Source organism: Cydia amplana, chromosome 13 (assembly GCF_948474715.1).
Source record: "Cydia amplana chromosome 13, ilCydAmpl1.1, whole genome shotgun sequence".
Classification (NCBI taxonomy): Eukaryota; Metazoa; Arthropoda; class Insecta; order Lepidoptera; family Tortricidae; genus Cydia; species Cydia amplana.
The window spans coordinates 17,397,264-17,419,951 of record NC_086081.1 but is presented as its reverse complement, the minus strand read 5'-3'; the positions used below and the strand labels follow the sequence as shown (position 1 = coordinate 17,419,951).

The window sequence follows — 22,688 nt, the reverse complement described above, 5'->3', positions numbered from 1 at the left end:
GCAGGGATATTAGCGGGATAGAAACTATACTAGTATCACCCCTTCGCTTCGTAAAAAGTAGTGATTGCGCCAATTCATGGAACTATAATAATTATGTTGCCAAAGCATAATACCTACTACGAGTTCCTAAAAGATAGCGCCGTGTCAAGCGTAAAAAAGCGGCCAAGTGCGAGTCGGACTCGCCCATGAAGGGTTCCGTATTTAGGGGATTTATGACGTATTAAAAAAAACTACTTACCATATCTTGTTCAAACCAATTTTCGGTGGAAGTTTGCATGGTAATGTACATCATATTTTTTTTTAGTTTTATCATTCTCTTATTTTAGAAGTTACAGGGGGGGGACGACACACATTTTACCACTTTGGAAGTGTCTCTCGCGCAAACTATTCAGTTTAGAAAAAAATGATATTAGAAACCTCAATATCATTTTTGAAGACCTATAGATACCCCACACGTATGGGTTTGAGTTTGAGAATTTTTTTGAGTTTCAGTTCTAAGTATGGGGAACACCCAAAAAAAAATTTTTTTTTTTTCTGTTTTTGTGTGAAATTCTTAATGCGGTAGAATACATCTACTTACCAAGTTTCAACTGTATAGTTCTTATAGTTTCGGAAAAAAGTGGCTGTGACATACGGACGGACAGACGGACAGACGGACAGACAGACAGACAGACAGACATGACGAATCTATAAGGGTTCCGTTTTTTGCCATTTGGCTACGGAACCCTAAAAATAAGGTTATATACTTACTCGTACTTCGGTAATATTGTTAGAATATATAGGTATAGTGATAATTAATATATCTTCATATTAACTGTTTGATGATAAAACTATAAATCCTACATTAATTTAAGTCTTGAGCTAACTCTTATCTTCGTAAAGCTATATACAGGGTGCTCCTAAAACTGACCAACATTTGTTCAACAACTTTTAAAAATTATGAATCCTTTAGACTTCCTCTTTTTCATACAAAATAAATATTGCCTTCAATGTACGCTGACATCAGTGTGTTTGACGTTGCTTGTCACGCTTTAAATATAACAAAATTTGCAATACATTGCGTTTTAGAATAAACTTTAAAGTGTAATAAAAATCAATACATGAGTTATTTTCAAAAGTTGCTGAACAAATGTTGGTCAGTTTGAGGAGTACAGCCTACAGTTTAATTTATTGCTCCTGTTACAGGAAGCACCCTGTATAAGTACCTCTAGTTTATTTATTATTCAATAAACATTATTTGCTTACAACACAATTTCACACAAACGAAACGATCATTAAATTGTTCGTTGCAAAACAAACTGTTATTTTCGTATAAAAATGTTATTGCCAAAGAAGAAAGCGATTCTATCACTTCAACCCATCTTTATCGACCATTATACAATAATCATTACAAATCCATTTCCGAGATCCCCGGTGATAACAGTAATTGGAATCTTTGACCACAAAAACTATTCATTTTATACTCAATTATACCTATCGTGGACACAATTGAGTGACTATGTATATAGCTTAATGCACCGACATAAGATCTATCCATGGTTAATAGTTGTAAGTGCTGGTAATCTGTTTCTCACGGAGAAGAAAGTTTCTCGACGATAGATATCAGTTTTTTTAGTGCAGATTAATGAGGTGTTGGTGTAGTTTAATATGTTTCCTGTTGAGTTGATCGTTGGGTACGAATCTATGAATGAACTACATAACTAAGCCGCAAATCAGTGATTACTGCTCTCTAAGGAAAATCCACTTTTTCATCTCTATGATTCTATTATATCTGCTTCTCTATTAAACTGTTTATACGACAACGGTTTCACTCACTTGAATTTTTAGTCGCTATTGGCGACATGTTTCGGGCCCTTCGGGGGTCCTTCCTCAGGCTCGAGTGCTCGCGGCGACTGCAACTCGTGCACTCGAGCCTGAGGAAGGACCCCCGAAGGGCCCGAAACATGTCGCCAATATAGCGACTAAAAATTCAAGTGAGTGAAACCGTTGTCGTATAAACAGTTTAAAATATGTCTCACGAAAGTTTAATAAGTATCTATTATTGCTTCTCTATTGCTCGAACTCGCGCGAAATGTGATAGGTCCTATATAAAGGCCGTGTTAACGTGTATAACATTGCAGGTGAGGTGACTGTACTTAGGAACCCTATTTTGGCAAACTTTTACTTGCCATTACGTACGTCTGAATCGATTTTTCTAACCGTACGTGACATTACTGCCACAATCTGAGTCAGCAGCCCAGTATAGTAAGGCGAACATTGAGCTTGAGGCCGACTAGTCCTTTATTAGGGTTTTTATTCACTGCTTTATAGTAACATGTTCGGCTATGTGGGCGTGGCACTTTGCTCTACACTTTGGAACAAAAAGGGGATGAAAAACATCCCAACCACCACCAGCTGATATTTTTAGTTTCTACGTATTTGGGTGGCTAGCTTTCCTCAACCATGCAACCACAACGCATCGACATTTTGATGTTAACGATATTTTCATTCTACCAATGTGATGTTCAGTTCTATTCGTTTTTTTAGAATAATAATATTCTAAAAAAACGAAAAAAACGATCATCATACGACAAGTAGTACAAGCCGAAATGTAGGTATGTATATTTTACCTGTATGAAAATTGTATATTGAGATAAATAAACTAAACTAAACTAATCAAGATAAATAAGTGACAGCGCAATTTGTACAATGAACTATGTAAATTTAGAAATAAATTAAAAGTGGAAAAATTCACTGACTTGGGTGGGACTTGAACCCACTACCACTGGATCACTAGTACAGCGTTGTGCGGGTTGTGCCATCTGAGCTGCCTATCAAGACCGTACCCAATACAGCGAATATTTCTTCCACCATAATAATATAATGAGCTTAATATTTAGTTGAACTATACATATACCTACCTATTGATATCGATATACTGATATAGAAACGTACCAAACAATAAGCTGCCATTGAACTATTATCACTGCGTGCGTATATAAGTACTTTAGGTAGGTGCACAATAAAACATCTTACAAGCAGAAAGTATATTGACTCCACGTACCAATGTTACGCTCGACTAATGTGTGTTCATAAGCACACCTTTTCCACGTTTTGGATGTGTAATTGTGCACTGAACTTCTTGTCGTGGTATTTTCTTGAGACTATATATGCTATACAGCAGCGGTCGGCAACCTTTTAGCAGCCACGGGCCACACAGTAGTTCACGAAGTTGACGCGGGCCGCACTTTGTTAATATTTATGACTAGACTAGACATTGTCGTTTGTCAATATTACATACAAAATAGCCAGGGAGGCTCGCGGGCCGCATGCGGCCCGCGGGCCGCGGGTTGCCGACCGCTGCTATACAGTATGGGATAAAAAAAAGGAAAAGTACTTACGTCAGTACTTATTTGCAACCCCGGGTTTATGCAAATTAATGTGAGTTAATTCTGATCTTTTAAAGCTGACGACAAGTAAGTATGAAACTTAAAAGAGTGTTTTTTTTTTTGTAAAATATGAATTTGAGCCGAAATAGCAAAATACGTGTCCATTGTTTTTTCATGTTCTCCAACATATATTTAAACCAGTTATTAACTAGCAATTTGCTTGAATAAAACGTTCTACAGAAGTTAGAGCGTTTTGTCACTTTTCAGTACTTTGGAGGCCAATTTCTCCCAGTATAGGGAGCTAAAAAAAGACGTGTCTGTTATTTTAGACTACTCTATAAGTTCTATAACATATATAAAAATAAATCAAATCGGAGCCGGAGGGTTGGGTACCCTTCCTTGTGAGTCAGAGAACCATCTCAGACAAAGACAGGGGGTCACGTCCCGTCCAGGCCATAATATGGCTCGCCAAGTCGCTAGCGGGCTTAGCACAGGACGGGCGCGAGAGTATCTCGCCCGCGAGATAGACTACCCGTCCCTCTCTAATATTTACAGTGAGAAGAAGACGGGTAGTCGGACAAGACGTGCGTTCGACTGGGGCAACGGCAGAGCTGACGGCAGTTCGAGATCGGGAGAAGTATGCAGCGCTGGTGAACAACTTATTAGGCCCTCTTGCCGTGGAAACCACTGGTTGATGTGTGTTAATATCACTGATTATAATCTTAAGCAGTCATTATACTGGTTATAAAACGTAAGTTTTGCTATGAGTCATCGGACCATCGCAGGCAGGGTCGCGTCCAGGCCAGGCCATATGGCTCGCCTGTTATGGTCTCTCGCTTTTGTACGTAGGTACATATTGTGACCAAACTGCAAACCGCACTCGAAATCGCGTGGTACGAATGTCTACAGTTCGTAACCTAATCGTATTCTTGACACAAATCGACAGGTTTCAATAGTTATTTGTTTTAAGGGGCAAAGTAATTATTCACCACTCTTATATTTTTTAAAACTCATACTGTTTAAAATAATTTCATTTCATTTATTTTATCATATATTTATAAGCATCACAGTGTTACCACACACGGACAACCAAAACACACAATCGGACATGTCACCAATGATACTTATCATTATTTTTGTTGGCGTCACGGAAGATGTGACCGATCCAATAAGGGCTGCGAAGTCACGGGCGACGGGGGCGACAGTGCAGCAGCAAAAATGTGTTCCTCGTTTACCACCACCCGGCCAATGATACCTTTTAATGATGTTCCCCTTTAATTTGCAAGTGCACCCAACATATGTGGTGACAAATAGAATAACTAAATATTTTGAATATCGCCTACTCCCACGGTCGAAAAAAAACACAAAAAAACCTTTACGCATGACTCTTTACAAATAAACATCTAAGATAGTCGTCATAGTGCAAAGTCTTACGCAACGTCTCACCAAAATACAGTAATGTTTATATACCATTGTATTTTCCGTTTGTAGACGAGTATATTATTAAATGTTATTCTATGGTTACCTATGACATTTGAAAACTTCCAATTTTGTCTGACCATCCGACGTTTAATCTCTTTGCCTGTGCACCAATAGAAGATTGTAATTGGATGTGAACCTTTCTATTATTGCACTTTCACGCGTGTATTTATTGTTTAGCACACAATGGGTAACTTCTAGGGCTGACAACGATTAAAAAAAACAGGATAACTATGAGTACCTGGGTAAGTAGTAAAAACAAAATAAAAACCTAACTAATATTAACAGTTTGGAATAGGTAGTTTTGGTTCCACAATTTATCTGCTTTGGCCGAAGGCTGTCTGATGAACAATGAAAATATAACGTAAATATTCAAGCATGAACGATATTCCTGATATACAGTATCCATAAATCAAAATCATGAACACACCGTTCAACCCTTTCATAGATTGAGGCTTTCGTATGTCACGCGCGTGGAATTTGTATTTAAGTCCTTCGGAAAAATGGAGTCTGCTGGTGAACCATTCGATCAAACCTGCAGACCGGACTCTTCCGAGCAGTTTGTTGAAGGGTGCCGCTAGGGACGACCCTCGCCGAAGGTACATGGTCTGCAGAAGCGTTCCGATTGGCTCTCTTAAAGTGTGGATCTTTGACTCGCCGTTCTTATCGGCAAACTTCCAAACGTAACTCTTGTGGTAAATATCGGATGCTAAAGTGTAAAAGCGCTGATGAGAATTCACCATAACCTGCATCATGCAGTCTACAGTACGATTGCAGGCTGTGTTTAGATTCTGTATATTAATAACTGGATTTCTTAGCAAGTGATCATGCAAGGCGGGGCTGACGACCGCTTGGTAGTTTGAGACGACTTCCTCGGCATCGTTCGGTTGATCTCCTCGGATGGGATGCGTCGTAGCACTCAGCAAGGACGCCTGAATAACGTATGATATCATAAACACGTACATAAGTATATTAAGCAGCACCATTCTATAGGGTAGTCCTGATTTAGCTTTCTGCTTTTGACTAATGTTACCCAAAAAATAACCCCAAACGATGAGGATATCCCGACTCGTATCTCTCACCTGTCTTTTAAATATTCCCATGAGCATAACTGTGACACAAATAATGCAGAAAATGAAAAAATTAGCCCATAAAGCTCCTATTCCGAACTGTTTGAGGATTCCATGCCACTTGTGAAGCAGTTCTGCTCGAGCAATTACTATTTCGTAGTGATTAACCATGTAAGGTTCTATGAAATCCAAGTTTGACTTTTGATTATGTGTTAGTGCGTAACCACCTACAGCTCCTTCCACGTGGTATGCTTCTATCTCGTGTAACATGCCCGTGTACGTAAAGTTGTCCAAACGTCCTCCAAAATTTTCATCCTTTCCAAAATCTACTAGTTCGACTGTGATACCTCCATAGTTACGAATCAATCTTAACAAATAATTCTCAATAGCGTCCTTTTCGAAAAGAGACACGAAAGGCCAAAAGTCGTGCGACACAAATTGAACACGGCAGCCTCGGATAGTAGTTTTCTTCTCATGTGTAAATATTTCGCCGGAACAACAGGACCATGGTTTTAACAACTTTATTACGGGTCGGTCACATTCGTCGTATTGTTTCCCAAATGAATAAACCAATATATTACGACCCTCGGAGTGAGCAATAAGAGCGACGTTGTAAATATAATTATGTAGGAGAAAATCTGATATATTTTGAAGATAGTCTTTAATGTAGTCGACGGTTATTATAAACTTCGCTCGCGGATTCCAAAAAGTGTCTCGCCTGACCAAGTCCATTCCTTGAGCAAAGGCGAAGTAATCCTTGCAGCGAATGACGTAGACGTCGTTGACCACCGTATTGTTTGGCCAGTAGAAAGTTCTGGAGACGAACCTCGCTGGCCGCGGCACGGCGTGCAGCGCCTCGGCGAGCTGTGCATCCACGTTGATCAAAGTAACATCGGTTACATTCCCGAGTTCAATTCGCCGTATCAACGTGGTAACGCATTTGTGCAGCTCTATCACATCATTTTCTACATAAATGTGCCCAGAACCATAGCAACATTTCACCAGGACAAGGAATACATAATGCAGATGAATCTTTTCCATTATTATGCTACTTTTTTTTCCTTCCTTCGTATTATTTTGACTTTACTAATCTCTTGACTTTGAAGGCATGAACTGAACGACGAACTGACGTATGCTTCGTGGTATCTTGGCGCCATTAAATCGAATGTAAGGAAGGACATTAATCAATCACCACCGTACTTTTTTACCGGAAGCACGCAAACATAAACGAGAAATAAATGAAATGAAATTAATTGTCATTTGTAACAAAATTAATCCTGCCTATTCTATTCACAAGTAAATAGACATTTAATGGACATCCCTACCTAGTCTACCTATTAATATTTAGGTACTATTAATAGGTAGATATTATAAATGTTTAAAGTAACTCCGTCTATCTATCTGTCTGAACGTCTTCACGCATATCGATTTAAAACTTTGCAAGTATAATAAATGACAATACAACAATTTGGTACCTACCATAGAGCTAATCTTATGAAAGAGCCAGAATATAAATTAGTGAGACTTGTAGTAGCAGTAGAGAAAATAAATGTGTTGTTATTTATATCAAAATAAGCTTGAAATAGGGTTACTAGCGCCATCTAGTTAAGAATATGTATAACATGTGTCTATGCATCTGGTCTTCTTTCAAATAAAATCCCGTTACTTGTCAACCGTCATCCGTGTGTTTCATTACTTTCTTTAGAGGTTATGGGCTTTAATCCCGTATTTTAATTAAAAAGTACTAGTGTTTTTCGTGTTTAGTGCGTGAAAATGACTTCCAATTTTCTGACGAACGTGCCGAAGCTTAAGGGTCGCGAAAATTACGACGATTGGGCGTTCGCAGTAGAAAATTTGCTGATACTTGAAGGCGCGAACAAGTATCTGAAGGAAGAACCGCAAGCAGACGGGACTGCAACAGCAGCAGTAGAAACTGCAGATGCAAAAGCACGAGCTAAACTGATTTTGACGATTGATTCATCATTATTTGTGCATATAAAGAATGCAAAGACCACGAAGCAATTGTGGGCAACGTTGAAGACTTTGTTCGACGATTCAGGATTTTCGCGGAGAATTACTTTGCTTCGTCATTTAATTTCCATCAGATTGGAAAACTGTGAAAATATGACGAATTATGTGACACAAATAGTTGAAACTTCGCAGAGATTAACCGGTACAGGTTTCAAAATCGATGATGAGTGGGTAGGTTCATTGATGCTAGCTGGTTTACCAGAACGATTTATGCCTATGATTATGGCCATCGAGCACTCTGGAATCAGCATAACGGCCGATTCAATAAAAACCAAATTGCTCGATATGGAATCAAGTCAAGTAAGTGAAACGGAATGCAATTCAGCATTAGTTGCAAAAAGTTACTTGAAGAAGAAGTGTAACAACACTAGCAAGCATAGACAACAAACCTCTCAAACGTCAAACTCAAATGTAAACACGAAGAACATAACCTGTTACAGGTGTAAGAATGCAGGCCATTATCGAAGCCAATGTCCACTGTTAAATGAAAAAACAGACAAGAAAAAGCAGACAAACGCGTTTAGCGTTGTTTTTCTTAGTGGAGACTTCAATAAAAGTGATTTTTACGTGGATTCCGGTGCGAGTCAGCACTTTACGGCGAATGAAACTTGGCTGCAAAATAAAGAGTTTTCGCCGGATATTCCAGACGTTATCGTAGCAAATAGTACAAAAGTTCCTGTTTTGTGTTCCGGAGATATGGAAATTACGACAAGTCACGGTTATGAAGTGAACGTGACAAATGTCCTGTGCGTGCCAGAGCTTACGACTAACTTATTATCAGTCAGTGAATTGACCAAAAATGGAAATACTGTAAATTTCGGTCCTAAGAAATGTTGGATTCGCAACAAACTAGGGAATTTGGTGGCAGAAGCAGACCTAGTCAACGGTGTTTACAAGTTGAAACTGAAAACAACACCGAGCTGTATGTTATCCTCGTCAACAGCTGATGGTCAGACATGGCACAGCCGCCTTGGTCATATTAACTCCGCTGATTTGAACAGGATGAAGCACGGATTGGTGGATGGAATAGATTTCCCTGGAACTTTCACGGGAAGTAAATTAAACTGTGAAGTGTGCTGTGAAGGAAAACAGTCAAGGTTACCCTTCTCACAAGGCACAAGAGCCACAGAGAGCCTTCAAGTTGTTCATAGTGACATCTGTGGTCCTATGGAGAAAAATTCAATTGGTGGTGCAAGATTTTTCATTATTTTTGTTGATGATTTTACCAGAATGACTTTCATATATTTCCTTAAAGCCAAGAGTGAGGCACTAAGTTATTTTAAGGAGTTCAAGTCAATGGTGGAAAACAGTCAAAACAAGAAAATCAAATTTTTAAGAACGGATCAAGGCCGTGAGTACTGTAGTAAAGAATTTGAAGATTTCTTAAAGAATGAAGGCATAGTGCACCAGAAAACCAACCCCTACACAGCCGAGCAGAACGGTCTTAGCGAGCGAAGCAACCGTACGATCGTGGAACGAGCAAGGTGTCTTTTGTTTGAAGCCGGCCTAGATAAAAGATTCTGGGCAGAAGCTGCCAATACTGCCGTATACATAAAGAACCGGTCAGTAGCGTCGGGGATAGAAAAAACTCCATACGAGATGTGGACAGGAAAAAAGCCTAATTTAGAAGGTTTGCGCATTTTTGGAAGCCCTGTCATGGTACACATCCCGAAAGAAAAAAGGACAAAATGGGACAAAAAATCCAAGAAACACATACTTGTAGGATTTCCTGAGAACATAAAAGGCTACAGAGTTTATGATCCAGTAAAGAACCAAATCACAACAAGTCGAGATGTAGTGATTTTAGAGAAGAAGAATGAGGATACAGTCACAGTTTGTATAGAAAACACAGATTCAGTGGGGGAGTTGACAGAGGAATCTGTGGTTAAATTAGAGCCGATTAACCAGTCTAACTCCAGTGAGTCTGAGTCAGAGTACCTTGATGTGGATGATGAAGGTGAACAGCATGAAGAGGAAAGACAGCAGCAGTTTTTAGAAGAGACAACTTATAGAACAGATGCTCTGTCACAGTTAAAATCTGAGAATCAATTGTCTTCAGAAGATGCTTCACCGAGACTAGAAGAGGTCACGGAGAGTTTGGCCGCTGTCAATGAAGAGAGACAGAAGCGACAGAGGAAAAAACCTGAGCGGTATGGTTTTGCAAATACATGCACCAGCAGCTACGTGGGAGAAGATGAGATGACGTATGCAGACGCTATCAGTGGACCTGAGAAACAACAGTGGTTGCAGGCGATGGCAGATGAACTGCAGTCTTTCAAAGACAACGAGGTATGGGAAGTTGTCGATGCTCCAGATAATGCGAGTGTAGTGCAGTGTAAGTGGGTCTTAAAAAAGAAACGTGATTGTGACAATAGAGTGAGATATCGCGCGCGGCTTGTAGCTAAAGGTTTTACACAAAAGATTGGTGTGGACTATCAAGAAACCTTTTCTCCTGTTATTAGGCACTCAACTTTGCGGTTACTGTTTGCTTTGAGTGTACAGTTAGAAATGGATATCACTCATTTAGATGTCACGACAGCCTTTCTTAATGGTCACCTTAAAGAAAGCATTTTTATGCATTTGCCAGAAGGTTTTCCTGTCACTGATACAAATAAAGTGTTAAAATTAAAAAAGGCTGTTTATGGCTTAAAGCAGTCATCACTTGCTTGGTATAAAAAGGTTGATGAAACCTTGTGTAACTTAGGATATACTAAGAGTAAACTTGAGCCTTGTGTATTTATAAAAAATCATAACAATAATTTGAAAACTATTGTTGGTGTTTATGTTGATGATTTTTTGATATTTTCAAATCATAGTACAGAAAAAGATAATCTTGTAAAGGCACTGAGTCAAAAGTTTAAATTAAAGAATTTGGGTCAAGTAAAACAATACTTAGGCATGAGAATTAATATAAATAAAGATAAAAATGTCATTACTATAGATCAGGAGAATTATATAGAGATGTTGTTGAAAAAGTTTGATATGGAAGATTGCAATCCTGTTGAGACTCCTATAGAATGTAAATTGAATGTTGAAAAAACAAATAATAGTGAAGAAAAACTGCCATATCAAAAACTTATAGGTAGTTTGATGTATTTATCAGTATTAACTCGACCTGATATTTCTTATGCTACTAGTTATTTAAGTCAATTTAATAACTGTTATTCATATGTTCATTGGAACTATGCTAAAATTGTATGGTATTGTATTATTGTATGGTGTAAGTGTACCGTGTACCCAACCCCTGAATTTTACATGAAGCGTATTTTGTTTTCTTTTTTGTAAAAAAAGAGAGTTCTCTGAAAAGTACTCAAGATAGCGATCTCTAAATTTTAAAAGTGTTTTTTGTTGGCCTGGTTAGCCAACTTAACCAACACTAGGTACTTTACTTGGAGGTCGATTTAAAATAGCAGCTCAGAGGCAGCCCTGGTCATCTGGCCCGCGGCAGAGAATGTGTAAGCGGCGTGAACATTGATAACAGCGTCCGGAGCAGATAATCGGCGTTCGCGGCTTTCATATCTTCACCGGCGGCGGCGGCGGCGGCGGCGGCGGCGGTGTTGCCGCGGGCGACTCTATTTCTAAGCCTTTTGAACTTCGGTGACCCTGTGCAAGTTCGTACTTGCCAAAGGGTCACCGAGGTTCGACTCCAGATCGTTGCTATTTTGCTGGCCAGTACTCGTGTACTGGCCAGCAAAATAGCAACGATCTGGAGTCGGGCCACGCTAAACGTTCATGCCAAGCGCCACGTCAAGTATGGAGCCAAGCAACGCAAGCACGGCAAGTATAAGGATATGTATGCATTCTTACTGCCAAAGTGTGTGCAAAGTTAGCGTGGTCAGCGTCTAGGTTTAGCAAGGCTATTCTGCTGCTTGCCAAAGTGCCTGAGCAGTAGGTAAATAACAGCAGAAGAAATCGCAGTTACAGTTCGACCAAGTTATAATTAATGCCAAGTGTTATTGCAAGAATGGCGCTCTTCTATATCTCTCCTGCAAAGTCAGTGCAAAGTTAGCGTAGTCAGAGTCGTCAATGTCTGTTATTTTATGAAGGGTGCATCCCTACTTGAATCTCCACGTGCCAATGCCACGTGTCCATTCTCCTTTTAAAGGATTATTTTCTCGTCAAATATCTACTTAGAATCGTCCAATCCTTTACACAAATAGTCCTGCATGCATGGTGAAGCATAATTCATTATATGAGTACATCTCAGCGTCACACCACACCACTCAGCTGTTATACATTAGGGAATGTCCTCCTATAGTCATACAGTGAAACTCCATCCAGAAGCTGTATTACGTGTGCTGCACATAAAAAAAAACAGTACTTAATTCAACAGTAAATAAGACATTACTTGCATTGCTGCAACTGTCACCTGCGACCTTCCAGCGAATGCAGATTGCAAATTTGCCAGTGTAAAAATAGAACTCAAGTCCGCTTTTTAACTGCGATGGCCGATGTTGCGAAAATGTGAATGTGTGAAAGTATCTGTATGGAATTCATTCATAAAGTGGGTATGCATTTTTGCAGCTCGCTGTACCCGTGAATTTGTCTGTGTTGATTGATGATTTCCTTGATGAAATACTATCCTAAGTATGTCCTTCCTCTCCAAACGCAATCTAAATCGAATAAGCGTGAAGAGATAACAAACAGACAGAATTACTAGGTAACATTAGCAGGGATTTTAGTGTTTAGCTTTAGTCGTGACGGCCTTTGCCGAATTACCCTGCCTTTGTGAATGCATTGTTGCGGCCATGTCGAGAGTGAAACTGACGTGTGGACATCGTGACCAGCATAGCACGCGCATTCCACTCCTGCGCAGCCGAAACGTTCCAAGGTCACGTTGGCATATTTAACTCTGCATTCAAAACAGTATTTTATACCTACAGAGTTATTTAGAGCTCAACGCAATAAAATTTGTTGATGATGTCGAACTTTGATAGATGTAAAATTTGATGTCATTTGAGGCCCCGGCGCGGCGTAGACTATCCAACTCTTATGAAAACAATCCTCAAATAGGGAGATAAATAATAGTTAAAAATGTAAAGGTATGGAGATACCGGAGGTAGGGGGAGCCCTCTTCCAATCCTTCTCTCTCTCTCTCACACACACACACACACGTTAATTACGTTCTCAGCTACTGTTTCCGCTTTTCAACATTCTCCTCAATATATACTTCTTGGGCTTCCTAATTTTCCATAACAAAACGTGATTTCCAAAGTTAATACATACTTTCGTTGCGGTTTCCGTTCAAAAATAGAACCTTGACTTGCGAAACAAAACGCAGGAAGAATTCTTTTATACCATGATTGACCGCTGCGGAACCAACTCAGGTACTTTTACCGCCCAAACTTTCCTACGAGTATCTTAACGTTCTAGCAATAGATGTCAAATTTCAAGAGCGTTATGTTTGTGTGACCGCAAATTGTTGTGGCAGTTTGGTCAAGGTTGTGACCATGGGGTTTGGCAGGATGCGGTTTCAGTTTTGGTTATCTAGGTCAGATGGCGCTTAAATAGTTCTTAATGATAATGACCGTACAGTGCTTCTTGTGTTATGAACTATCTTGACAAGAGGCCCTAACGTTTAGTTTGTCTACACTTTTTTACGCCGATTCGACCATCTGCCGCAACTTTATTTCTACCTAGCACACCTCTTAATCAACTTATAGACAGATGGCGAAGCAGGTGTTAAAGTTCCATATGGCGCCATAGCCATACTACTCTGCAAAAAAGGAAATATATCCGTATCAAGGAGTAGACTGTAATTAATAATTATTTCACTTACATTCCTGATTTTGCTCAAGCTGCAGCTAATAGATGTACGAAAAACACGCAATGTAACTCAATTTTTATAGAACAGTGTGCATTATTGTGTTTTGATGCTTTTTTGTGGCACGCCACGCGCACAGGTAGGTTCACCTGTCGGGACTCGGGAGTGTCGGGGCTGTCGGCCAGCTTTCTTTCTTTCTTTCTTTATTTCATAATTCAGTAAGGTGTTACAAGTATAAAGCGGTAGGTACATGACACCCTGTAAGGGCACACAATATGATTATCCTTAAACTAAAAACATATATGTACATTAACTTAACTTATTTTATTTTAGGTATATTGCGCATGTATCCCGTACCATAACAGTGAAAGTTAAATTTATTTATTTATTATTATTATATTAAGTCAATAACAGCATAGGAATTATAATAAGTTTATAATTTCGCAATACAAATTATAGGCTTAAATAAAATAAAAATTATATGAGGATTGTTTACATTTACAATATTATTATTATTAAGATGTCAGTGGGTAGGTACATAAGGTGAGTTACTTATAATTATAATAGTGATCGGTCGTTCAGAAATTCATCTATTGAGTAGTACCTTTACCTGCTGCTTGTTGAAAAAATATCAGAAAAAATACTTTGAACTTAGCGGTAACGGCAGTTATTTTGACAGATGAAGGAATCGAGTGTTGCCACTGCCAGGTATTTTGATAACCCCCAGATTTGGGGTATTCAAACACTAGACATTTACTAAGTACATAGGTACATATAAAAAAAAAATTTAGGTTTACTAAGTTTATGGATTAGTTATTTGTGCAAAGAATAAAAAAGTAGTGTCAGTGGCAGGCCACTTAAGATTTTTAAGGTCATGACACTAATGACGTTATAATCGTTAAATACTTTTTTTCCAAAACAACCAAGCTAATAAAGCTGATAAGCTATGAATATGGGGTTTTAATATACAAGCCAAGATTTGTCTAAGACATGTATAATCGGATAAAGATGAACCACGTCCGTGCAACTCGTCATCTCCATATTAGTAATCATCATAGATGTGAAGTCATCCTAGTTAGCCTTGATTTTTATGCACAGCAACCAAAACAGGAATAATCACACGATTAATCTTCCTTTAATACTTATAATGCTGGACGGAGATAAATTACCATGTTTTTCAGATTTGTCTGGGTTCCGGCAGATTATGTTGTGAGTGGGAGTCCTTTGAACTTGCCTATCGCAGCAAGTGCAGAAAATCATGAGTTTACACTGCGTGTGTTAAATTTGATTACTTGTAATTTAGAAGAATGTGCTGTCGATTGTCAGAAGCGGTATATGCGGTATTTAATTGTCATTGTCACCGTCCTGTGGAGACAGAGTTGGGTTGGGTGTTTTAGGGATGGGGTAGGAGGAGGAGGAGGTTACATAAGATGCCCAGGACCGGAGTAACTGATGGAAGAAGATATGAGGAGTCGTCTGTTCCCTCCGACTGCCAAAAGGGCTTTATATTTATTAAGCTAAATGAGTGCTGGTTCCACAGCTCGACCATATTCCATGCTCTCCAGTTTTGCATTGATCTTCTTTCTGCGAATCTAACTTATTTTCTTCCATTAAATCTCCAATATCTGGGAGACCGAGCTTTGCTCGGAAAACATATAAAAACTGAAAAATGCGCGTTTTCCCAGAGATAAGACCTAGCTAGATAGATTTTTCGCCCCCGAAAACCCCCATATAGTAAATTTCATCGAAATCGTTAGAGCCGTCTCCGAGATCCCCGAAATATATATATAAATTGCTCGTTTATTAGATAGATTATCGTATATTAGATAGATTAGATTAATGTTGACGGAAGTAATAAAATAATCCATACAATGGACCCCTAATCATACCGTAATAGACAATACCGACATTTCCAAAATGTCCTTGATTAATTGTCTATGATAATACTAATTTGGCAGATTAAATTGGCAAAATCATTTGAACCCACGCTCATTCCGTGCTTATTTTGTTTAAATTGTTTGCCAGTTTATTTATTCAATTTATTGCATTCCGTCACAGGTGAAATTAATTCCTATAGCTGGTCAACCAAATCTTGTTAGTAAAAAAAGGCGCGAAATTCAAATTTTCTATGGGACGATATCCCTTCGCGCCTACATTTTTCAAATTTGCCGCCTTTTTCTACTGTCAAGATCTGGTTGACCAAGTATATTTGTGTGTGGACAAGGCATATTAAGTATGAACAATGTTATTGACATGGATGGAACGTTACATTTTAATATTTTTGGGTTTTTGAACCTGTTCGTTTAATTTGAAATGTAACTGAATATGTATCTTCCGTGGGATATTTATTTTGTTTATGGTAGAGACAATGAACTTTGTATTAGTTTTTTGGTCTACCGTATAAATTTTATAACTTATTGAAATAGCTTTTAGCATCTATATTGAGTTCATGTACTTTGTGTCACAATTTGATTTATTGTCATTTGAAAAATATGCATCAATACTTACTATCAAAACCGGCCAAGTGCGAGTCGGACTCGCGCACGGAGGGTTCCGCACCATCAACAAAAAATAGAGCAAAACAAGCAAAAAAACGGTCACCCATCCAAGTACTGACCCCGCCCGACGTTGCTTAACTGCGGTCAAAAATCACGTTTGTTGTATGGGAGCCCCACTTAAATCTTTATTTTATTCTGTTTTTAGTATTTGTTGTTATAGCGGCAACAGAAATACATCATCTGTGAAAATTTCAACTGTCTAGCTATCACGGTTCGTGAGATACAGCCTGGTGACAGACGGACGCACGGACGGACGGACAGCGGAGTCTTAGTAATAGGGTCCCGTTTTTACCCTTTGGGTACGGAACCTTAAAAAAAGTAAAATTTTGTGATGTATCTATTAAGTACTTAAAAAATAAATTAATTAAAAATTAAAAAACACGACTGCAGTTTAAAAGCGAACTGAAAAGCTAAAAATAATTTTTAGTTATGTTAGTTACTCAACTTAATGAATGTAAAATATAATATATAAGTGTTCTGTCAGGGTCGTAAACAGCAAACGGAAAAGCTTAGGCTCATTTAGGATCGTGACTGTACCTGTATATTTTATTTCGATGCAGTCGGGGACCTTGATATATTGAATTTTTCCCATTCACAGGTCCCCGACTGCATCGAAATAAAATATACAGGTACCGTCACGATCCTAAATGAGCCTCAGCTTTTTCGTTTGCTGTTTACGACCCTGACAGAACACTTATATATTATATTTTACATTCATTAAGTTGAGTAACTAACATAACTAAAAATTATTTTTAGCTTTTCAGTTCGCTTTTAAACTGCAGTCGTGTTTTTTAATTTTTAATTAATTTATTTTATTTTATACATTTTAGTGACCATACAAACCAATCACATTTTTTATATGATTTAAGGCACTTAAGTTGCTTCAAGGAGCTTTCATCATGTTGATGTTTGATATGTTAGCATAAAACGTGCTTAAAAACCTAAATAGGCCGGACCCAAAAACCAGACGTATTGAAAATATATATATCTGCAACTACATAATTATTTCCCATTAGTTGGCTTTCGGCCTTCGCAATTAAGATACTTAGGGAAGCTGCAGAAAGCATGCACCTATCTTACGTTCCGGGCCTTCGGCCCTACGCGAAGCTCGGCCTTCGGCCTTTGCAATTAAGAATCTTGGGGAAGCTACAGAAAGCGCCCACCTTTCTTACGCTCTGGGCCTTCGGCCCTACGCGAAGGTCGGCCTTCGGCCTTCGCAATTAAGAAACTTGGAAAAGCTGCAGAAAGCGTGCACCTTGCTTACGCTCCGGGCCTTCGGCCCTGCGCGAAGCTCGGCCTTCGGCCTTCGCAATTAAGATACTTCGAACTGCAGAAAGCGTGCACCTTTCTTAAGCTCCGGGCCTTCGGCCCTACGCGAAGCTCGGCCTTCGGCCTTCGCAATTGAGATTCTTGGGGAAGCTACAGAAAGCGTGCACCTTTCTTACGCTCTGGACCTTCGGCCTTACGCGAAGGTCGGCCTTCGGCCTTCGCAATTAAGAAACTTGGAAAAGCTGCAGAAAGCGTGCACCTTTCTCAAATAATTTGTACATTTCGATCACATCTTAGATTAATTCTTCTAATTCTATAAAAATTGGTATGCTGGTAAACTACATGAAGCTGAACAATTTCCACCATATTTCCCAAAATGTCCAAGAAAGTTTGTATGAAACATTCCTTTTTGTTACCAAATGTGTAAGGAAATCTGGTAACAAAAAAGGATGTTTCATACAAACTTTCTTGGACATTTTGGGAAATGTGGTGGAAATTGTTCAGCTTCATGTACTTTACCAGCATACCAATTTTTATAGAAATCTAAGATGTGATCGAAATGTACAATTTTTTTGAGAAATGCTCACCTAGTCAATCGTTCAAACCGTTGCTTTCGTATTTGACACTTTCGCAATTGAAAATAACGTAAGCGCCACGTATGACGTTGTCGTATATAGCTGCAAAGAGAAATGTCATTAGCGCGATGTAGAACATTTCGTATTTTCTCTTCAACGATACAATTAAACATATAACTTATATATATTCGTATGATCGCCTTAAAAAATCCTTTCTTCTAATATCCCATTCAATAGATTTAGACAATTCGTTATACTTACATTTTGTAAAATCTTGTCCTACCAAATGAATAGTTTAAACCATATTTTGTGTACAGTTTTAGAATCGTCTTTCAAAATCCTTTATTATACCCAACTCGATAGGTTTATAAGTTTTATTTTTGTTTCGGTTGCACAATTTGCAGTGCATAATCCGCCATATTGGTTTTGTGATGACATCACATAGCCTATGTTACTCGGGATGACGTAAGGATTCCAATGACATCTCAAACACCTAAATCGGTTCAGGCACTTAGCTGTTACGGTGTAACAAAGAAACTTACATACCCACATACAAACATGAACCCTGAAAACAATACACTCTTTTTTTGGGGCAGTCGTGTAAAAAGTACATACGTATAGAGTAAGACCAAAGAAAGTCTGCAGCGCCAGATTAAAAGTAGTTTTTAAAAATCAGTATGTGACAACACCACAGAAAATGGATAAAATAGTCTTGATACTTGTGAAATTTCTACCATATTTACCGTCTATGAAAAAAATAAGTTATGCATTATGGTTAAATAAATTTAATTCCTACTATAGGTGTCACTATATATGTATATGTCACCGTAAAATTGTAAACACTCGTCAGATTATAATCTCGCTAGTTAAATTATAAACTGACGGTAGGGAGATTATAAACTAACCTAACTTAACCTACGTTACATTATAAACTAACGGGTTCACAATCTTACGATGTCATATACATATACTAATAATATATTGATAAATAATATTGGGAAAATGTGACATTTGGCTTCATCAAAATTATTGAGCTTTTGTAATATCCGTGACGGCCTAGTGGTAAATAGGTACAGAGGGCCTACCGCGAACACCGAAGTTCGCAAATTGTGGGCATCTTTCTCTTTTACTCCCATTAAGGCGTAATTAGATTGACAGAGAAAGATAAAAACCTATTAGGTGTGTTCAATTCAATTTGCTGTGAAACCTTAGTCTAAACCAATATTATATTTTACGTCACCCTAGGCCCGTAAGTGGGATCTTCTTCCCGCTACGAGAGAAGAAAATCTCACTTCCTGGCCAAGGCATAACGTAAAACTTTATAGACAAACCACGGGCGGTAATTCGTAAAGCCCCAGATCGCATATTTATGGCCCTCACCTTCGGTTCGGGCCACAAACACCTGTGATCTGGAGCCTTTACTAATTCACCTTCCTAGGTATGTAATGTACTAATCTACATGTGGTGCAAGTATTAGGATGTTTCATTCCCCTACCCATCATCAACTCCGAATTTTGTAAACATTGTCGTTTATGAGCTTGAATCACCTCGTGCTGATTTTTTACTAGTGTAAAATTATTCGTCATGGCGAAAAGTAACTCCCGCACGCCGGTTTTATAAGGTTTCACCATGTTTTTTCCGTTCATCACAAAATTAAACGAATATTTAAATGATTTTGACAGACATATACCATAGTGAATGACGTTTACTGACTGCTAAAAAAACATTGCCATATATCGTTTTTTAATTCGCTGTCAGATTATTGCGCTGCAGACTTTCTTTGGTCTTACTCTATGTACCTATGCATACAATTTTTCTACTAAGTTTTTTAGTTAGATTAGATGTAATACGTACAGATTTTATTGTCAAGCAATAATTGACATGCCATCATAATTATATTATTATAGACTCTTAGGATATAAAATAAAATATAATATTACATATTACTTATACATACTATGCACTATGTTTGCACATTCATTATAGCTATGGAGGCTTCAATCCCTCGCTGCGGAATTCTAGATGCGCATGAGCCACTTCGTGAATGGCGATTTAGCGATGGGGTTACCAGTTATTTTACATTTCTCAACATACATATATCAAAAATCAAAATGAACAGAAATTTTATATAGGTTTTATTGTAGTATGAGCACGAAAATGTTATTTAATCAAATTTCCTATATATTTTTAAATATTTTTTATAGGCTATGTATTTAATTTTTCAAAAATATAGGTACACTTTTTGAACTACCTGTTATTATACGGCTTAGGGCCCGTGTAAAAAGCTGGGAGCGCTAGGAGGCCTAGGAGCTAGGAAGATGACGAGTTATTCCCAGTTCAGGTAGTCCTAATAGATAAAAGTATTGAAAGTAAGCAAGTGGTTGTTATTTAAATTCAGTGGAAATAGTAATTATATCACAATTTGTTTGTGTCACCTGCTAAATTTACATGTATGATTACAAATTAACATAGGTACATTCACCAAAATAAATTAAATTCTGAGTATGTAGACAACTATTATTAATTAATAAGCTAACAATAACAAGCTTATTATTAATTATTATGCCTTGTTACAAAACAAGGCATAATAATTAATAATAAGCTAATTTTTGAGCTCATATTTATTACAAAAAAGTTAGGGTGAGTATTTTCTTTATTGACATTCTAGGGAATTTCCATTCTTTAACCTTGCAACACCGGATTCTGTGACAATACCTGTTCCACCGCTTCGTCCGCGGCCGCGGCGCGCGGGCGGCGCTAGTTTCGCTTCTAACGTCGACTTGAGAGGCTGTTACTGGGCTGCCGTGGACGTCACCAAACTTTACGTAAATAAATAACATTTGCGTTTTACGGTAAATCTGGATTGTTTTCGCTAATCTGTGATAGTGTTTGTGTAGAAGTGGGAATAAATTAGTGTTTAACAAGTTAAGTGTAGTTTTGTAGTGGATTTACGAGGAAATCGCTAAGCAAAGTTGTAACGGAACCCGATATCGGGGCGGAGACTCGATCGACACGAGTTTTATTGGGATTCTGGGTGAGTACTTATTCGCTGTTTGATGGCATGGCCATGACCGAGAATTTTGTCTCGGAGAGTTTGAGTTGGACCGTTTATTTTGAATTCGTTGGAGATTTAAAATAACGGACTTTTTGGGTAGGTAGGCGTGTTAACTCCTTACAGTTCATAGTGTAGCTACTTACTCATTATCTACCTGTTATCTACCAGTCAACATTCAAGCAATGCAGCTGGCAGACTTCTATTGTACCATTAGGTTTCCTAGGTTCGGTTCTCTATCTGCTCAGATCTTTCGAATAACCAAGTAAAACTGCATCTATAGGTACTTAACAGAAAAGTCCTTCATTTAGGGATTTAGAACAGCTACCTGCCTATATTTTTATAAAAAAATATTTCTTAACTAGCGTTTGACTACGTAAAATATTGATTACGTACGAAGTATTTGATAACAGGCGTGTCGTCTGATAAGGGAACTAATAACAGAATGTTTACAAAGCATGTAGGTACCTGTAGGTACTATTTATAAATAGTCCAAGGCATATTAAATCATCTATTTCACGTGTTTACCTACTGATAGTGTTACCCCATGGAGCAAAGATGAATACCAAAGCATGTGAACTAAAACAACTGGATTCTAAGGGCACGTTTACACTATGCCCGTGCATTTGCGCTGCACTGGACATCCGGGGGCACGGCGCCAAGTCGAGCAAAACAAAGAGGCACGGCCGTACCATCCTTTTCTCGAAGCGATTTAGACCATTTTCGACGTCCTGTAATTTTGTGCTGGCTGAAGCTAGAACCCTGAATTTTCAGTGACATATAGGGCTTAACATGCTTTAGATATATTCGCAAAAACATTAAATCTGAACTTGTAGTTTAAGAATTATTGTACGTCAAAGTTCCTTAGTTTCGACACTGACACACTCATTCACTCACTCACCGATCATCATACTCGATCTCATACTTCTAGCATACCCACAAGCTTCAAATTTTAAACATAAGTAGTTTTCAGCTTATCAAGCCATAGAAAACCTAAAAATATTGCAATATCAGTCATGTTTTAAAGATCTAAGAACTGCAAAAGTAAGTTTGTAATCCCATATAAATATATTCTATTACAAAGTTACTGTTGCAGTTCCTACAAATAGGTAAAGTAAAGGTACACTACGATGTACGATGTGAGTATGAATGAAGATGTGTTTAGTTATGATATGTGTATACATAGTATGGGTATGAGTTCCCGAAAAGAAGGACTGCCTACAAAAAGAGATGAGATCCCATCAAAAACATTACATGTAAAAAGGTGCAAGTCTCGCAACGCTTTTACTACAAAAAAGTTTTGAGATGTAATGTGAAACCAAGTCGGTTATTTTAATCAGTGCCAGGGGGTGTTAAAGCCGTATCAATAAGATATCTTTAATTTGTAATACATATAATGACTTGGCAATCGCACATAATGATTTACTCGTACCGTACCTACTCGTAAATATGTGTAATGCTCAAACTGGAATAAGCGCTAGCGTTATGTTCAATTAGAATTATTTTTAATAGGTGACGATGA

General features: G+C 38.2%; 2 protein-coding genes across 2 annotated transcripts in view; one reads left to right on the top strand and one right to left on the bottom strand.

Annotated features, from left to right (window-relative positions):
• Window positions 1–5,164: 5,164 nt before the first annotated feature.
• LOC134653740 (uncharacterized) lies at window positions 5,165–6,958 on the bottom strand. Its single transcript, XM_063509134.1, has one exon. The coding sequence runs from the start codon at window positions 6,956–6,958 to the stop codon at window positions 5,165–5,167; it is 1,794 nt and encodes a 597-aa protein (XP_063365204.1).
• A 13,927-nt stretch (window positions 6,959–20,885) lies between these two features.
• The window catches only part of LOC134653602 (echinoderm microtubule-associated protein-like 2), a 117,686-nt gene continuing 115,883 nt past the window's right edge, over window positions 20,886–22,688 (top strand). Inside the window, exon 1 of the mRNA XM_063508999.1 lies at window positions 20,886–21,148. The gene's annotated coding sequence lies outside the window, so the exon portion shown is untranslated. The remainder of the gene's footprint in view (window positions 21,149–22,688) is intronic.

Bases quoted from the DNA above. Each gene is read 5' to 3' on its own strand.
- LOC134653740 (XM_063509134.1), bottom strand. From the start codon at position 6,958: ATGGAAAAGATTCATCTGCATTATGTATTCCTTGTCCTGGTGAAATGT.